Source organism: Brachypodium distachyon, chromosome 3, assembly GCF_000005505.3.
Source record: "Brachypodium distachyon strain Bd21 chromosome 3, Brachypodium_distachyon_v3.0, whole genome shotgun sequence".
Lineage (NCBI taxonomy): Eukaryota > Viridiplantae > Streptophyta > Magnoliopsida > Poales > Poaceae > Brachypodium > Brachypodium distachyon.
This window is the reverse complement of record NC_016133.3, coordinates 52,194,791-52,213,421: the sequence shown is the minus strand read 5'-3', so window position 1 is coordinate 52,213,421 and position 18,631 is coordinate 52,194,791. Positions and strand designations below refer to the sequence as shown.

Sequence of the window (18,631 nt, the reverse complement as noted above, 5' to 3'; positions counted from 1 at the left end):
TCAGAGATACTCGAGTCCACAAATCTAAACCTCTTACCCAAGCATCAAGCATTGACTGATGATGAAATTTTTTTAGCCCGGTCTAGAAAAGACAAAATGATCTTTCTAGAACATCATAAGAAGGCATTGTATTTACTTCCTTAATAAGTAGAGATTGAACATCATTGCAACCTGTATCCGACCATTACCATAAGAAGGGCAAGTTAGAGGCAGTATAACTGCTACAGCCCAAGATATGGCATGAAGTGTCAGCGGCTCATAATATCACCTCTTCGTTCCTCAATCCTCGCCCGCGCGCTGCCACGGACTTAAAAATACACCACATGTTATAATTTCCACGAAAGTGATAATAATAAGCGTAACATTGATGAAATTCAGAAGAAAAAAAGAGATCAACATGGCAGTTGGGCTATACAAACTGAATTTTGATTCAAGCAAAAATTCCACGTGGACCTCGGCCTTCTCCCTTTGCAGGCGCAACATCATGACCGTGGCCTCCCACGTAGCAGCACGAGCGGTCTCCTCCTCCGCCTTGATCCACGCTAGCCCAACCGCACCATTTCCCCATCCCGCTTTCCCCCTGAACAGCTTCCTCTTCACGGAGCGCCGCAGGTGGTGGTGGCAATAACTAATTCTATTTCGAGCACCCTATCTAGCAAGACAAAATACATATAAACTTAAGCTAACCACCCTAAAAGAGATAAAATAAATTACGGTACACAAGTTAAGTTGACCATATACTCCGAGGACTGCTCAACTTGTCTGTAACAGCATGGTAGGAAAATGCTAAAAGGAAGAAAGTAGCTTACTCTAACGCGGTTACTGGCCCCAACTTTCTGAACTTTCTGCACGAACTGCTGAAAGGAGTAATAAGGGATCAAGTGGGATTGCCAGTCAGTATAAATCTTGATCAGATTGCCAAGGTCCTCCACCTGACAGCAAGACAATAAATCAGAATTAGGAGGCCATACCATAATAAAAACATTCTTTTATAGTGACCAGCAACAGGCTGCACTCTTTGTTCATATATGTAGTAAATAACTGAATAATTCCAGGCAGGACATTCATTTTCCTTTATCCTTTTCAAACATTTGTGTTCGGCACGCTTGTGAAAACAAAAGAGCTGTGCATGTGCATCATATCAACTTGCGAGAACAGAGCAAGGACCAGAACTGTACAGACCAATCAACCCACTACACGAATCGATCAGGAAATCGGGAACAGACCTGTGGAAGGGTTTAAGCAGGGTGTAGGCAGGCTGCAAGACAAACCTTGTGGCCGGGGCAGGCGCGTGGCTTGAAGGCCTTGGGGAAGTAGCAGAAGACGAAGCCCAGGCCGGTGTCGAAGAGGAGCAGGTCCGGCGTGAGCTTGGGCCGCGTTGCCCTCTTCTTCTTCCCGCATTCCTGCGCCGCCTGCTCCTTCCCCGAACAGCTTCCTCTTCACGGAGCGCCGTCATGTTACCATCGCAGACGGCGGCGGCAACGCGTGCAGAGGGAGCATGGAGGCGGTAGCGCGCAGAGAGGGATCACAGCGGCGGCGCGAGTAGGCGAGGAGGGCGGCGGCGTGAGCAGAGGGAGGATGGCAGCGTCGGTGCACGCAGATGAAGATTGCGGCGGCTGCATCGAGGGTGAAGAGAGGGCGCAGATGGTGTCGGGGAAGGATGACGAACGCGTGCCGCGGTCGTGGGATGGGCCAGTGATCAGGATGCGGGCTTTTGTCAGCCCAACCGTGCCAGGGTGCGGGACGAAGAGTTTGACGAACGACGAAAGAATAGGTGAAGAGTACGGTCCGTATTTTTTTTGATAGGTATAGATGTGCAGCGTGTTGCTGCAACAGTGCCGTCCAAGTTAATTAACTAACGAACTTCAGAGAATTTCGGTAATCAGCGCAAAAAAAAAGGACGCCCGCGCTACCGGAAAGGGGTATGAAACAGTTGTCTGCGTACACGTATGAGGTAGTATTGTACACCACATCGCTGTCCCTGTCCTTGTGTTTGTGAAGACGGCCCCGGAGGAGGATAGTGGCTTAGGATCATGAGCAAAAGCTAAAGAATGCTTCGAAGGGAGGGAAAGGCTTTTTGGCAGCGTAGCTTGAGTAAGTGCAGCAAAATAATACAAGAAGCAAGAGAAATGGATATATCACACTCGAACTGTTGATAACAATATCATGGAGTTTTTTTCTTCTTTCCTTTGAAATAAGATGGAGAATTTCTTTGCACTTTCTGAAAAATGGTCTGTTGCAGACAGCCAGACGGCACATATCTTTTTCTCTAATTATGCAGCTCAAGTTTCGTAGCCTTCGCTGTGGTTGGCATTTCTGAAATTTTTTGCTCAGTCCAGACAAACAGAAAGAAGAATGATCAAATTGGATAAGCTTGGCCACAATAATAAAGCGGAAAAGGCACCCAACCAACTACCACCACTCGACACTCCCGTGCTCATCAGCCATCACCTCCTACACTTTTTCCAGAACCACCTTCTCTGCACAGTGCCGTCCTCACTCACTGCCCCTTCCTGCCTTTATAACGCCCACGCCTCCCACCACCCCAGCTCACTCACTCACACGCCACTGCTGCTTCAAGAAGAGCGAGAGAGAGCTAGTTAACCACAGAGCACAAAGGAGCAGAGAGGCGAGAATCATGGAAGGGAAAGAGGAGGACGTGCGGCTGGGGGCGAACAAGTTCTCGGAGCGGCAGCCGATCGGGACGGCGGCGCAGGGCGGCGGGGACGACAAGGACTACAAGGAGCCCCCGCCGGCGCCGCTGTTCGAGCCCGGGGAGCTCAAGTCGTGGTCCTTCTACCGCGCCGGGATCGCCGAGTTCATCGCCACCTTCCTCTTCCTCTACATCACCGTGCTCACCGTCATGGGCGTCTCCAAGTCCCCCTCCAAGTGCGCCACCGTCGGCATCCAGGGCATCGCCTGGTCCTTCGGGGGCATGATCTTCGCGCTCGTCTACTGCACCGCCGGCATCTCAGGTTTAATTTAGCCGCTTTCTTTTCCCTTCTTGCTTGCTTGCCTTGCATGTGAACCTAATTAATCAGCTGAAACCTGTTCCTTTTCTTGCTTGCCTAGAGACGTACTCCTAGAACATAATATTAGTTCCGCTATATTACAAGCTAAGCTTCTTATTAGTGCTCTTGATGTCATATTTATGGTTCTTACGTTTTGTTCTTGTACCAATACGTACCTCCTTTCCACCTAGAGTTTTGTCCTATTGTAATTTACTACTCCAGCTATTTGGCATTTCGTCGGCACACTGCACTGCTTTAGTATGTGAAAGTTGTTTGTATGCCAAGGCAGTCACAGCTATTGATAAAGGATAAAACTCATTTTTTTCACCCAGCGCTTCTGTAGTGCCCCAAATCTGGATACTCAAACCTGTAAAGTGCACACGGAAAACTTCATTTTAATCACTTGATCCTGATTACGTTTCACTTGGAGGTAAACGATATGCAGTAATATTTTTTTTACAAAATCGGCTTACTTAATCTTTACTACGGGCAGCACAGCATTTAGTGGTAGTTAATAAGCATCTTTCATTGTCAACGTGTACAATGTCTCTCTGTAAACTGCTACCAAGTTAATTTTGTGGTCCAACCTTCAGTAGTACTGCTTCTGATTCTCAGATTCTGCTTGGTTAAATATCAAAGTTTGAGAGGACTTGAGAGAACGGCAAGATGTCCTAGGTTAAGAATCATAACAACAAAAACACAAGTTAAGGGCTCGCTAATCTCTATTATCTGCTACTGTAACAGGAGGACACATCAACCCTGCAGTGACTTTTGGGCTGTTCTTGGCCAGGAAGCTGTCCCTGACTAGGGCCATCTTCTACATAGTTATGCAATGCCTAGGGGCCATCTGTGGAGCTGGAGTGGTGAAGGGCTTCCAGCAGGGGCTGTACATGGGTAACGGTGGTGGCGCAAATGCAGTTGCCAGTGGCTACACCAAGGGTGACGGCCTTGGTGCCGAGATCATTGGCACCTTCGTACTGGTCTACACTGTCTTCTCAGCCACTGATGCCAAGAGGAATGCCAGAGACTCCCATGTTCCTGTAAGTACTCTACGCCTTTACTTGCCCAGTTTTGTTTGATATGATACTACATGCTGCTGGTAGCGTCGTAGTTGTTAGTTTGGCCTAAGCTATCCGATGTACTAGTTGTCGTCATAACCAGTAACATGATGTAATTCATATTCTGGTGAACATCTATGGATCTACCTCTGGCGTGTAATCATATAAACATGTCTTATACGAATAGAGCTAGTGAACTGATGTGCTTGGAACTTGTAAGCGATAATGTTGTATGCACTATATGGCTAAAATTTAGATTGTCCTCCTAAAAAACAGAATTCAGTTTGTCCAGTTCATCTTGTTCCAGCAAATTGTGTATGCCTTCTAACTATGATTCTAGTAATATATTTTGGTACATGCTGTAACATCTTCCCATCCAATGTATGTGAAAACAGATCCTTGCCCCACTGCCAATTGGGTTTGCGGTGTTCCTGGTCCATCTGGCCACCATTCCCATCACTGGCACCGGCATCAACCCTGCTAGGAGCCTTGGAGCTGCCATCATCTACAACAGGGAGCATGCCTGGAATGACCATGTGAGTGAAACAACTCTTACCTACTTGCCATTTTCAGCAAATTGTGCCACTAATAATAGAACTGATTCTGGCTGAATATATCAGACATGTAATCAGCACTTTCTGTGGTTCATAGTGGGGAATATTGGTTGATAGTTGGTGCAGAGTTTTTTCATGTTCTTTAGTTCTCGGAAGTATCAACTGATCAGGCATTGTATGTAACCAACCACAATTAATCATACACTCGACGACTTCAGTTATTCTAACATAATGGCACACTATCAATAGGCGTTTAGTAGCTCATTTGTTCTGAAAAGTGAGCTGTTTGTGTATATGTAGCTAGCAACTACTGTACCAGTTTTGTACAAGCTATGTGACATGACAACACTTCATTTCTCATGTTTAACCTATCAACGTTGAAGAGAGAAAAAAAAGAGTAATTCCTTGAAGAAAGATTATAACCTCCCTTGTTTCATTTTGCAGTGGATCTTCTGGGTCGGCCCCTTTGTCGGCGCTGCCCTTGCCGCCGTCTACCATCAGGTGATCATCAGGGCAATTCCATTCAAGAGCAGGTCTTAAGCTGCCGCTGCTAGCAATCCGAAGAGCGAGCTGCTTGTGAATGTCTTGTTTCCGTCGCCTCCTACTACCGCCTCCGTTGTCGATTCCCTGTCTCGCTTCGAGATGTTCTATCCTATCTGAACTCAAACTTGTGTAATTCAGTACTGAGTTCTCTATGCTGTTGTTGTGGAGATTTAAGTTACAAATCTGTTGCTGTAGTTTCTCTTAAGGGTGCTCCCTTTATGCACTGGAGAGTTGACAACAATACTGAGATTACCCTAGCCATTGGCTAACCTAAACTAAGGTTTGGTAAAGGGAAACCACTGATGAAGTGATGATCCTACCCAGCCGAAAGGCGAGACTAAAATAAAAAAGGTCTAAAATGGCACCATGTAATTGGATGACCTCCCCTTGCTTGGTATGTATCTCGAGGTAGCATCCAACGGTGGAGGGTGTGAAGCCAAACATTTTTAAATAAAATCGTAAGGATAAAAGCTTTTGCTCTGAATCGAGTGATGCTGACCTACGGAGCACTGAACCCTAGCTATAGCGAGTAACGCAAGTGGTGGACCTGATTGGACACAGATGATGAGAGTCCAGCACGTTCGTTTGTGGATTGGAGGTTTTCGGTTCCATTTTTGAATCTGCAAGACTGCAACAGTAGTGCACTAGTGCTGCAGTGGGCCTGGTCCGTTCGTTCTGGTGGATCGTGGGGCAGGACAACTATGAAGACGAGGATGATTGATGACACACAGATGTAAAGGCGAGTAGTGCATGCTACACTCCCTACGCCACGGCACATGGGCTGTCTGTTTATTGTGCTTCGTTCGTCTGGCAAGTCCAGAATTGCAAGGCGCCGAAGGACTCTTTCGGAAGCAATGTCTGGAGTAGTAGGTACTACCTGTTTTCCTTTTCGCATTTCACCCGTCCAGGGCGCAGTAATTTCTAGGCTCTGGACAGTGCACCCTGGTTTAACGGGTTAACCGACTTAAGGTGAACGTATCCCCTAGTCCTTATGCACACTTTGGAAAGTGCAGATTTAACAAGCACGAGACAAGAAGCTCAGGAAGGCATATTGCACGACTGTAAAAGCAAAAAACTGGAAAGCAGACCCGGAGTTGGCTGCACCAAGGACTGCTCAACCAGCCAAACAACAACAACGAAGGACATATCAAGGCATAATGATATGGAGTTATGGACGAAATTTACCGGATAGTACTAATTTAATCAATGACTAGAATCTTTGCACTATTCCCGGAGTAATGTACACAGTTATGGATCGGCCTAGTACTAATTACTGGAGTATTACAACACTTCAGTGTGGGCAGAAGCTTGCAACATGGAATGAGATACAGAATTGTTAATATCTGGGTAATAACCGAATGGCTCAATTGTTAATCATGTGCAGAACGTGAGCTGCTAGTTGAGCTCTTGCACAAGGGAATATTACCATGTAAGTCGGGGAAAATAAAATGCAGATACGGGAGGAAGGGCATAAAGGTTCAGAACTACTGTTGCGGATCCTTCGGTATAAAGATGCTCTAATATACAATTACAGACCAGGTAGTCTGGCAGTCTATGCCCCTCCTGATAGGGCAATTCTCATGGTAATCTGTAAATTAAGAGTACCATATTAACATGGGTTCTGATCAAGACTGGTTTTAGTGTACAAGAAATAACTGAAGTTTGAAAGGTGGTATTGGGGCTTTCGAAAAGACTTGAGTATGCAATTAGAACCAACTAGATTGCATACATGAATCTGATGCCATGTTTCTGAACATTACCAAAAAGATAACTTATAAATAGTCAAGTCATACCAGTTTGTTTGCCAACTAAATACAGTACCGAGCAAATGATGTCACCTAGTGACATTTTATGCATCCAGTTGCTCGAAAAGATATGCATCGGTTTTTGTGCATCAAACAAACTACATCGCCCAATGTAAATTTTCCTATTCCTTCCCCTTTTTGAAAAGAAATGTTGAATGTGATAATTTCCTGGAAAGGCTGGCAAGGGGCGTACCTTTACTTGAAATGATAGAAATGGCGTTGGACAATCCATATCAACTGCCAACTGTCAGCATCTGAAATAATTAGTGGAAAGTCTTCTTCTGCTATGATACAGATCTTACTAAAGAGACATTATCTCATCAAGCTCCAACTGAATGCCTATTGCACAACCTTTCTAGAGAATCAATGACCATGGTTGCGTATGAGGTGTGGATTACCAGATGTCATGTCCACTGAAGGTTTTAGCTTCAAATTATCCCCAAAGCCATGCTGAGAGGCATGCTCGGAAGCCAATGGCCTATCATGCAAATTCCGTTGTCTCCTCTTTCCAAACTGAGGTCCCCGAATGCCAGCTTCAGAGACCACTCTCCCCCGAATGCTTGTCGAGAGTTGTTGAGCTCTAACTAAATGACCAAGAACTGGATCTGGAGGCCGGCTAGCCCAGTGTTCATCAAGAACTCTCGATGCGATTGTGACACCCTTGTTGCTGTAAGCTAGTTGTCTAGTATGGTTAGGAGGTATGGTTCCATTGCCACCTGTCAGAGGAGTGGAAGCACCCGAAGTAGTTCTGGGGCTAGAAATCGGAGATGGTGACATTGTACCATTTTGTTGTTGCGGGGATCTTGACCTCAGAAGAGGGCTTCCACATGGAGAAACTGGGCAAGAAATATTGCTCCGTATATGAATATCACTGCAGAACACTAATAATTAGAGGACGTGCATTTTATGCAGATATGAAGAAAAGTCACTGGGGAGCATATTTTCTGACAGGAAAATGGAAATAGACTGCACTAGAATAAGCAAACAAGGGGAAGATGTAATAACAAGATGACAGCTTCATACACAGCTAAAACATTAAAAGCAATGGCACAGTTACAGTTCGAGAGGGGACTAATGGCATTTTATAATTACAATGGGAGTCCATTGCAGTTTAGATAAATGAAAGAGGAGGAACAGCAACATAAAACTGATGTAAGTGGCGGAGCCAGAAACTGAAAAAGGATGGTGCTAAGATGGGACTAATGGTGCTATACTTGTGAATTTTCCATACTAATGAACTAAATACTTAGTAGATCATCCTTGCCAGGCCGGTGCTACAGCACAGGTAGCACCGGGCCTGGCTCCGCCCTGTGTACAGATGTGTGCAACTGTGCATGTAACTTCATAAAGAGATTTCTGTCATTTCATTAAAAATATGGATTATGGTGATGTATAAGGCGAAAACCACCTGTACGGTGAAAACTCTATGAAACCCACTGTAAAAGTTCAAAAAAATCTCCAAAACATTAGCATATGTTGGGGAAGTGATGTCCTATGTGTGTGTGTCAAAATTCAATTCCAATCTCAATTGTGTCGTCCAGTATCATGTAAACAACAATTTACCATGAGGCGATTCTTCGGTGGTTGGCACTATTCATTTGTATATTTGCCTTTTAAATTCTTCCAAATGCAATTGAGTTTGGACTCCAACATATGGTATTCTTTTAGGATTTTTTTTGAAACTTCTAAACATGGTTTTTACGGAGTTTGCACAGTTTGCAACGTAAGGGTGGTTCTCAACAGATGTTTCTCCTATGGAACACTAGCATAATTGCAATATCCTATTTTCGAATGTTAACTAACTTATTCTTCGTTGAGTTAGGACACAAAGGCTATGCTGTGAAAATTACTGGTTGCAATTTTAATTGGTTGCTGCTCATTTAGCAGTTAGGACAGTCTGCTCGAACACACTAAAGCAATAATGATTATGAACTGTAAATTCAGAAAATAAAGAATGGATTACCTGTGTGTCAAAGAAAATTTTGCAGCTCTTCTCTGGTAAATGGATTGACCTTCCAAACCCAAAGAAGACATATTTCTGACATGCCCAACCACCTGAGGAACATCACAAGAACCAGACAAAATGTAAGCCAGTCACAGGAATAGTAAGAGAAGTAAAACCAAGAGGCACCCAGCCGTCGATCAAGGCCTTCAATACTAAAGTAGGTCTCTTAGCAACATATATATGTGCTAGAGGGCCAGAAGTGATAAACTAAAACTCGAGTGTGGCTAAATTTATGATATTTACAGAATGTAGGATGGAAATCTGCTAGCTGAACAAGCATGATAATGTAGCCTAAGGAAAACACAACTCTCTTTTAAAAAAAACTAGGACAGCACCTCCCAGTAACACTCAACCATCGGTACCTTAGAACTTGGTTTGCAAGATATATCATCCAACTGTTCCAACGGAGTAGAGGCAACTGATTTTCCAGGCGGTAATGCGCTTCGTATAAATGAATGTTGCAAAAGATCCACTGCTGTTGGACGGCTAGATGGATCACGTTGCAGGCACTGACGTATAAAATCTTTGCCCTCTTCAGAGAGATGATCTGGTATTGGTGGAAGCTCCTTGCTGTTTCCTATCTTAAACATCGCAGCAATCTATAAAAGAGAAAGAATTGTGTCAACACCCAGATAATAAAAATGATTAAAAACCTAAGAGGCAGTTTTTAAAATGACACTTGACGTCGCTTCCTCAACTGCCACTCAGAAAAAATGTGATCCCTTCTACGTCGCCGAGTGTCTTTTTGGTCCCCTTTATGCCACTTCCAACCATGTGGTGTCATTCTGTCAAGGGGGCCGCAGAAGGACAGAATTGCCCTTCTACTTTCCTTCTTTTCCTCTGCTTCCTGGCTGGTGGAGTCTGCCATCTACAGTCTCCACCCCAATGGGCCTCTGCCGGACTAGATCGGATCCAGAGCTCGTGGAAGCCAACCACACTGGGTTAAGCTCCTCTATCCGTGCTCGTCTTGTCCATTTGTACAACTCCATTGGTGTCCTCTCGGACTCTCCTCACCTTGCTCTGTGCTAATCCTGTGCCATGAAGCCATTGAATGCCGTTGGAACTCGCAGGAGCTGAAGGTTCTTGGTGAGCTTGAAGATGAGCTCACTGAGATTCACGGCCTCGCCATTGGACAAGGTGGCGGTGCTCCAAGATCTTCGGAGAGTGTAGGGGAGAGAACAGAGAGAGGATGGGGGAGATGACATGTGCGCCAATAAGTTTTTGCGAGGGTACAATCAGCATTTGACAAAAAACTGGTAGCTTTGCAGGGATTGACAGGTTAAGAGCAACTGGGCCAAACAGAGTTGATGGTAGTGGCACACGAGGGCCAATATTTCAATTCAATAATATAGGAAGGAATAGGAAACAGGGCAACTTTTAGTGGCATATAAGGATTTTTCTCTTTACAAATGAAATATAATTTTCGAAAGGAACAATAGTAAGGAAAAGGTTGTTTGGTTTGGCATAACCACTACTGTGGAACACAACAGAGAAATATGGCATGCTAAAGAAAAAGAAAAGGAAAGAAAGCATACAAGTGTTTGGCTGTTCAGTGTTCACACATATGCATAAAGAAAAAGAAAAATCTTTGTGCCGTCTCAGCATTTTTCTTTTTATACACACATTTCAACGCGTGTTCCAGAAAAGAAAATCTAGTCAAAATTATAGCATGGAATAACAAAAAAAAAGAGAGCTAAGCTTAGGTCAATATAGCAATACTAAAGCAACAGTTCAAGAATATTGTACAACTGATAAGAAATTCAAAGCAGAATTAGCCCCCCTAACCCCTCTTTGAATCACCTCAGAACACATTAACACACATCTAAAACTCGCAATTACCGGTACTACTAATATTATTTCCCACATTTGGGGGTATTTTTGTCACAATCCTTCTCCAAGATGAAGCAGGAGGAGAAAGACGTGCTGTGCGGCGAAGGGCATGATGAGGCGCTTACTACCCAGAGTCGAAGCAATTACCAGTATAACTAATTTCCCACATTTGAGGTATTTGGTTGCAATCCTTCTCCAAGGCGATGCATGAGGAGAGAGACACGTCGCGCAGCAAAGGGCACAGCACTTGGAGATGATGCAGTGTGTGGCGAAGTCTTGGCGTGCAACCCAGCATGCATCAAGTCTCACCACAAAGGCATACAACATGGCACTTGGCGTGGCACATCATGACATCGGCAGCTCCAGATGTTTAGGACACCCATATAACATGGCCCACGGAGTAAGACGGCCAGAGAATATGCTATTACGACGGTGAGGAAGGGAATGACATGCTTGCGCTTGGCAGGACAAAATGACCAAGGGGCGAGACCATAAACTGCGGCAGGATTGTAACTTCACATCATCGCCTCTCCTGCCTATAAGTAGGAGAGCGACTCTCCATTTGGGCACGGTATACATACAGTATACATTTGGATCACACTTCTCACTTGGACTGAATTTCGCTAGGTGTCAAAGAATGTTCTCATGCACCTTGTTCTCTCCCCATGCACACCCGGGTGACCAAGTAATCAACCAGCGGTGCCACGAGTTTACTGTCCGGACGATTACCCCAAGATCCTATTGTGAAGAACACACTCCATAATAATAATTATAAGTTTAGTCATGATATATAAATTTAAAGGGAGCTGAGGTAACAGGATGCAGCTATCCATGCTGAACAGCTGATTGTAATGCAGAAGCAACAAACATATGCATCATGCATCCTATATTCTTATATAGCAGCCTCTCCCTTGCAAAGAAAGTTATACTCCACCAATAAATATAAACTGCACAAAATCTAGTACTAACCCCTTCATATTGGCTCCATGGAGGTTTTGAGGTAGCCATCTCTAGAACTGTGCACCCTAAACTCCATACGTCCACAGCTAGGTTACATCCAGTAGAATTCTTTATAACCTGCATATTTGTTACATCCTTCGGTATAAGTGAACAGAAAAGAGGTTATGTTTTAAAACAAGGGAAGATAGTAAGATACACATGATCGAAATAAAAGTAACTACAGAAGTGATTGAACAAACTAGAATTGGAGCAATACCTCAGGAGCCATCCAGTACGGGCTACCCTTGAATGAGAAAGGACACTGCTGCCCATTGATCTAAGAAACAAAAAAACAAGTTCATGACTTATGAGTAAAAAAAATATCATATTCTCAAAGCGGTTTTTCTTCTTCTAAAATCTATAAGAAATTAAATAGACATAATTGACCATATCGTCACTAGAACTACTGCCCAGTAACTAGCATGTCTGACCATAGATTAAATCACTAAAATAAAGTGGTTATTCATATCGAAGATGTTGATGGGATTATAGCTACTAATTTTCCTGTTTGAATATTTGAACTGGTATTCACCAATCTTAAAAAAGAGAGAGAACAGAACAAACTTACATGTTTTGCCATTCCAAAGTCAGCAAGCTTTACACGGCCGTTAGGGTCTACTAATATGTTTGCACCTTTGATATCCCTGGAAATTTTAGAAAAGCATATAAATATAAACAGAAATATTTAAGTAGATTAGACAAGACAAGTATAATCAAATATGATAAATGGAATGATACCTGTGAACTGTATTCTTTGCATGCAAATAAGCTAAGCCCAAACGAATTTGCTTAGTATAACTGCGAATTGCTTGTTCACCAAACCGTCCATACTCCTGCAGAAGCTTATGGATGGATCCGCCAGACACATACTCCAGGTATATATAAAGTTTATTGTCAACCTGTTTTGGATATATAGATAATTATGAGACGTATTTAGAAGAAGAAGAAGAAATCATGGAGGTGAAGACAAAAGTGAAGTCTCAATTACGCAGAAAACTCTGGAGGTCTTGTAATCTTTTGACCAATTAAAGAAAAAGAGTTTGGAGAAGATAAACTGTTCAAAAGTGAAATACAACAAGGCTATGATCAGTAAATAACAATTGATGGGAATAGGTTATACCGTTTCAGATCCGTAGTATCGTACAATATTTGGATGTTGCAGCCGGCTCAGAACTAATATTTCCTGAGGAACGAAACAATCACATCAAAAAGATGACACTAGATAATGACAATGGAAAAATCCGAGTTAACACTGGTGTAAATATGATGGGAAAAAGGGCATACCTGACCCAACTGTCTTGCACTTTCTTTTGACTTAGGATCATCTGAGAAAAGGGTAACCTCCTTCATTGCACACATTTCGCCTCTATCACTGATACAATATACAAATGACAAAAATAAAACAAATGTGCTGACGAGCAAGCACAATAAAACACTCAATGGATGCTATGTAAAACAAGGGCAAATTGTAAAAGCACCCTGAGTTGTCACTTGAATTTACACCCTTATAACTTATAAGTTTCCTCTAGGTCGCTAACATGACGGAGGAAACTGAGAGCAAGCAGATTTTTTACAGGTAATGGAAGAGAACATATCCCTGAGCTTCTGAGAGCAAGCAGATAAAAGTTACTAAGTAGAAGAAAAGGGTTTTTATTTGGAGTTGCGATGACTAAGGGAGCGTTTGGATCCAAAGCTAGAGTATTCTTACTTTCTTAGCCTTGCCTGGTCAGACTTCGCATTTGGTAGCACATAAAAAAAATAACTTTGCCAGACAAGGGAGCTATTGGGGCAACAAAAACCTTGTCAATTCGGGGAGTGGAACTGGCTCTCTCTCAATGGCAAGCTTCAACGAAAACCAATGATCATCTCTAGCAGAGACCTCCACCAAACGAAGGGCCTTGCTCGTGTGCGCTATGTCCAAGCGAGCTAGACAAGAACCAAGCGCTCCCTAACATGCCTGCTGGTACATTAATGACTATCTTTTCTACTCCCTCCGATCCATATTAATCTTCGAAATATTACATGTATCTAGACGTTTTTTAGGCATAGATACATCCATATTTAGGCAAATTTGAGACAATTAATATGGATCGGAGGGAGTAGTGTTTTCCAATTAAATATTAGTAAGAAAGTAATGGCAAGTGTCTTTAAAAAAAAGAGATAACTTGTGTAGGTCTCTGCTACACAAAATAAGTTATGGGGGTGTTTTTAAACTCAAGGAGTGACATGTATGGGGTGTTTATGCAATTTTACGTTAAAACTAAAAGATTATTCTAGTGCTCTGACATACAATATTGTGACAGGACCACTTGAATGTTAAAGGAGTAATGAGGACAGCATGAAAAAGGAACCAACTAAATTGATTGTTATTCCCACTGGCCACTGTTACAAAGTATACGATGTGTTAGCCTTTAATCGGAAATAGTTCACGTACGACAGAATGTGTACGATTTTGTTACGACGTCTGATCTGGCTTAGTGCCTTCCCTCTGCTGTGTGTGTGCAAGTAAATAGTACTACTACTCAACAGGATATGTATTTAGATCATCTATTTTTAGCTTTGTGAATTTGTATTTGTGTTATTGTTTCATTTTATTTTTTTGCGAAAAGGACCCATATCTATTACCAAAGTTTACCAGAAGTACAGAACACCTCAAACATAATAAAAATTATGTCTAGATCAATCATTACAGCCGCCAGAATGAGCCGATGACGCTCATTCTGACATTTACACCTCCAAATTTGACTAAGTTTAATTAAAATTTTACCAACAGTTACACCTCCAAATTAGTTTATAATTCCGACATGATATGTATCTTTGTAGTATACTTCTTTGATATTGTAAATGTTTGTACTCCCTCCGACCCATATTACTTGTCTCAAATTTGTCAAAATATGGATGTATCAATGTTTAAAAAGCGTCTAGATACATGTAATATTTTGACATGTAATTCCGGACGGCGGGAATACGTTTTTTCTATAATTTTTTTGAAAAATCTAGAAACAAAAAATACCATGACAAAAAACTGGATTGTTCCATTGAAAAAAATACCAGCAGCAAAACGCAATGAGATGTTCGTAGTTCTTTTGCGTTATGATGTCACTGGACACAGAAGATAGAACTGACCAAAGCCATCTTATATTACACATGCGCTTTAGTGCTTTGCTCTGCTGTGTGCAAAGAAAGGATGGCGTCCTAGCTAGTACCGTACTGAAATCGTACGGAATAACATCGTATGTATAGCAGCGCTAGCCTTTAATTTAACTGAATAGATGAAGTCCTAGGTTTTCAAGGCGGGACTCTATTCCAAAGTCCAAACATGCCAATGTATTATTAATCATTTTATTGTCATATGAATGTGCTTTGCAAATGTGATTTGAGAAAGAAGTATACAGGAGGAATATAGTAAGAGTTAACTGAGTGGAGATTAGTAAGATTGTAGGATAATTTTGTAGCTTGTGCAACTGGCCAAAAATCGTCTTTTTTTGTAAAGGTAGCAGTAGTCAGTAGATAAACACATCCATGAGAAATAAATAGCAGAGCAACAAATATTCAGAAGTACAGAAAATGCATAACAAAGACCAATTTCTTTCTCAAACACTAAGCTCATTTCTATGAAAAAGCAAGCCATGCTTGTAATTGTCATACATATTGAATTGGACAACTTCCAACTCCAAGCATGGCAGAGACATACCTGTTAAAGCCAACATATACATGGCCGAATGTCCCATGTCCAATCAGCTTTCCCTTCTTCCAACGTGATCCAGGACTGGGTGGATTCTCTGCTCTACCAGGACTACGAGATATAGGACTTGTTGGGGCGGAGTTGTTCGGCAAAAAGGTGGAACTATTAGAGATGCTTAACGGTGGAAGCGGCAATCTGTGGGTTTGCTTCTTCTTCACCTCATCATGCCGATTTGTTGGAGATTCAGGTGCCATCCCACCAGCCCTCGGATGCAATGGAGAGACACTTCCGCTATGCACCCTCGAACTTGGACCAGGACTCATCATTCTTGGGCTAGGAATTGGTGAACACTCTGGACTGCCTCGGCTAGGCTGCCAGAAGAGCTGAGCTAGCATATCACCTCCCACTGAATTATGCCCAGATGTTTGCCCTGAACCTGGACTGGAGCACTGACCAGACCCAAGGAATGTTATATCTGCATGAGGCTTCACTGCCCAAAAAGCTGAACTTGGAATCTGGTCAGGAAATATTGTTCTTGGGCTTTGAGAAGGGCTTGACATCAAACTGTTTGGAGCACTCTCCAGAGCAACCTGGCATGTGTTTTGTAAATTGGTTTGGTAACGGTCTGAAACAGTACCAGTTGGAGATGTGGGCAGAATTTGGTTCCTGAGAAAAGCACTGCCCAACTTTGTCACTTCCTTAGTGCTCTTTGTGGTGATAGCACTTGAACATTCTTTATGCACAACGCTGCACAAATAGAAAATTAAAGATTCATAAGGATGTCTTTGAGTATTACACAAACAAAAGGATGTATTTGAATGAATTGCGGTGCTATGGAGCATACCTTGAACTAATCATTGTTGTAACTTTAGTCACATTTTCAGCATCATTTCCCACAGGACTGTGAAACTGAGAATCTCCACAATCATCACTATCAATAGAACAATTGCTGGAGACAGATGCAGTTGCTAATTCTGCAACACATTCAGTAGTTTCAGGTCTTTTCTGAAGCCGATTCTGGGTAGGCAGTGGTAGCTGCTGTCCTTTGTCATGCCTTTGCAAAATGGGCTTTGAGTCGGTAACATCAGAAACAGTGCGCGTCACCCCAGCACGTGATCTAGGAAGAGGAAGTGGTTGTGCATTTGGTCTATCTGCTGCAAAGCTTTGACAACGAGAAACCTCTTTTGAAGGGGATGTGGACCGTGATTGGGCAGTAGACCAGCAACCTTTCTCAGCAGTTGAGTCTTTACAGCGTCCGCGATTCCCTCGCGATTTTGTGCTCCCCTTATGCTCACTTGGACTTATGAACTGCTGAAATGTGTCAATTATATTTTCTCTGGCAGTCTTCTTAACTTCTTTGGATGAAGACTTTCCCCCCCATGGTGGCATATTGAATATGAAATTGGTTGTGCAGGAATTAACTGAGCTATATATCCATAGCAAGGTGATGAGGTCATACAGTCTAATCAGCTACCATGGTCTGCCAAATAGTTAGATGGATTAGTGCATCCCCATTTCACTACTTGACCAACAAAAAGCCATCCACACGACCGGAACACTGAAATGTTGAGATTTTCGGTTAGTGCCTGTTAATGCGATTTGAGATCTCGCAGTGTGTTCTTCACTCCAAATACTGAAACTAAATTCATAGCAAATGTTACATAAATAAAATAGTGAGCATAACAATAGAGCATTATTACAATTTATCACAACAAGTGGAAGAAAATGATGCTTTTCAATAGAAAAGTACATGACCATTGACCAGATCAAGGTGAAGCGTGCTTTCTTTATTATTTTTTAGTACATATGTTCTCAAATTTTGAACATTTATTTCCACATTGACCTTCAGAATTCATCTTAAAACCACAAAGGATAAATGCCCCCGCAAGCTTTCTTCAAGTTTGTAGTGTCGCTTTTACACTCGTAAGATGATCGTTGCCTGTTCCTCTAAACATGAAAGGGCGTGCCTCAGGTGGAAATGGTTCAAAGTTCGAAAATCTAAAATTTTGGTTCCAAGCCGTTTGATCATGTGTCTCCACGGTTCAGATGAGTTAGATTTGCAGGTGGTAGTGCTGATGGTCCATCCTCTGACAGTTCCCCCGCTGTGACTCATTTTCAGTATTGGTACACGGATGCAGAAGAGGAAAAGGGAACTTGACAAAATGCCATGTTTTTCTTTGCGCTTTGCCCAGGGCACACAACTTATTTTATGTTTGACAAAATGCCACACTTTGCCCTCTGGTTCGGCAAAATCCTATTAGTATTGTTTTATTCTTTTTGCTTTTTGGTCCCACAAGTTAGAAATTCGTGTGACCATTGTGATCCATCCATCCAGCCAGCCAGCAGGCGACACGCAGAGAACAGAGAGAGACGAGACGAGAGGGGCACGAATGAAGCCCTTTACCTATGAAAATGAAACTTATGATGTAATTGATTCCATGCAAATCGTTTCTTATAAATTGAAATACTACAAGCCCTCAACACTATCCAGGATAAAATTCTTAACAGAAAATCATTGCAGTCAAATTCATTTTGTTCTCTTCACAACTTTGTAGGAGCAGTTCCCAACAAACCTCATCCAGAACCCTGACCCTGTGAGGCCAAACTCCAATTCAGCATCACTATCCTACGAAAAGGGAGACTACATTGCTACCTTTTTTTTTAGCACAGACTACATTGCTACTAGCCTACTAGGAATCGCATCGCAGATGAGGATCATACTTTAAGCAAAAAATTGCAATTCAGTGAGTAGATTGTTACAGTAGACCTCGTCCTCCTGTCGCTGCTAGTTGTCTCGCATCTCATCACGAGAAGGTGAGCTCCCGCTGCCGCGGTCTCCTCCAACCTCGATTCGGCCTCGGCACCGCCAGCCACAGCCCACAGGCCCAGGTCCAGCTTGCCCGCTGCTTGAAGCCACCGATCACCGCTCGCGCCCCCCTGCAGCTCCCCGCTTCCTTCCGTGCGTGCCAGCAAGTGCACGGCGCGGCGTCTCTCCGGCGCTTGCGGGGCGCCAGCCGCCCTCCCGCAGCTAGGGTTCCTGCCCCCTCCTCTCGCCTCTCTCTTCCCGTTCTCTCTGCTTTCTGTGCTCAGTGTCGCCAGAAAGATGGAGATCGAATCGATCTGATCTGGTCGAGCCTGCCA

At 43.1% G+C, this 18,631-nt stretch overlaps 2 protein-coding genes across 5 annotated transcripts; one reads left to right on the top strand and one right to left on the bottom strand.

Annotated features, from left to right (window-relative positions):
• Nucleotides 1-2,489: 2,489 nt before the first annotated feature.
• On the top strand, nt 2,490-5,538 carry LOC100839000 (aquaporin PIP1-1). The gene is made up of 4 exons (XM_014900894.2): nt 2,490-2,975; nt 3,756-4,051; nt 4,465-4,605; nt 5,068-5,538. The coding sequence occupies exons 1-4, from the start codon at nt 2,639-2,641 to the stop codon at nt 5,161-5,163; spliced, it is 870 nt and encodes a 289-aa protein (XP_014756380.1). The 5' UTR covers nt 2,490-2,638; the 3' UTR covers nt 5,164-5,538.
• An 820-nt stretch (nt 5,539-6,358) lies between these two features.
• On the bottom strand, nt 6,359-18,631 carry LOC100838696 (mitogen-activated protein kinase kinase kinase YODA). Of its 4 annotated transcripts, XM_010237505.3 has the most exons (14): nt 18,258-18,631; nt 16,335-17,048; nt 15,500-16,237; nt 13,090-13,177; nt 12,926-12,988; nt 12,544-12,704; nt 12,374-12,449; nt 12,023-12,082; nt 11,776-11,883; nt 9,339-9,575; nt 8,935-9,026; nt 7,370-7,842; nt 7,165-7,215; nt 6,359-6,754 (listed from the first exon to the last, which is right to left on the bottom strand). In XM_010237505.3, the coding sequence occupies exons 2-13, from the start codon at nt 16,877-16,879 to the stop codon at nt 7,205-7,207; spliced, it is 2,652 nt and encodes an 883-aa protein (XP_010235807.1). In that variant the 5' UTR covers nt 16,880-17,048; nt 18,258-18,631; the 3' UTR covers nt 6,359-6,754; nt 7,165-7,204. The 4 variants fall into 4 exon arrangements, 2 of the variants coding, with proteins under 2 accessions (XP_010235807.1, XP_024316537.1); XR_731852.3 differs by having other exon boundaries at nt 7,165-7,842; nt 18,258-18,630; XR_002964611.1 differs by lacking the exon at nt 18,258-18,631 and having other exon boundaries at nt 7,165-7,842; nt 16,335-17,070.

Bases quoted from the DNA above. Each gene is read 5' to 3' on its own strand.
- LOC100839000 (XM_014900894.2), top strand. From the start codon at position 2,639: ATGGAAGGGAAAGAGGAGGACGTGCGGCTGGGGGCGAACAAGTTCTCG. The intron at 4,052-4,464 runs GTAAGTACTCTA...ATGTGAAAACAG, and splicing joins CCAGAGACTCCCATGTTCCT to ATCCTTGCCCCACTGCCAAT. The intron at 4,606-5,067 runs GTGAGTGAAACA...TTCATTTTGCAG, and splicing joins AGCATGCCTGGAATGACCAT to TGGATCTTCTGGGTCGGCCC.
- LOC100838696 (XM_024460769.1), bottom strand. From the start codon at position 16,879: ATGCCACCATGGGGGGGAAAGTCTTCATCCAAAGAAGTTAAGAAGACT. The intron at 12,989-13,089 runs GTATGCCCTTTT...TTCGTTCCTCAG, and splicing joins GTGCAAGACAGTTGGGTCAG to GAAATATTAGTTCTGAGCCG. The intron at 9,027-9,338 runs GTACCGATGGTT...GATGTTCCTCAG, and splicing joins CTTGCAAACCAAGTTCTAAG to GTGGTTGGGCATGTCAGAAA.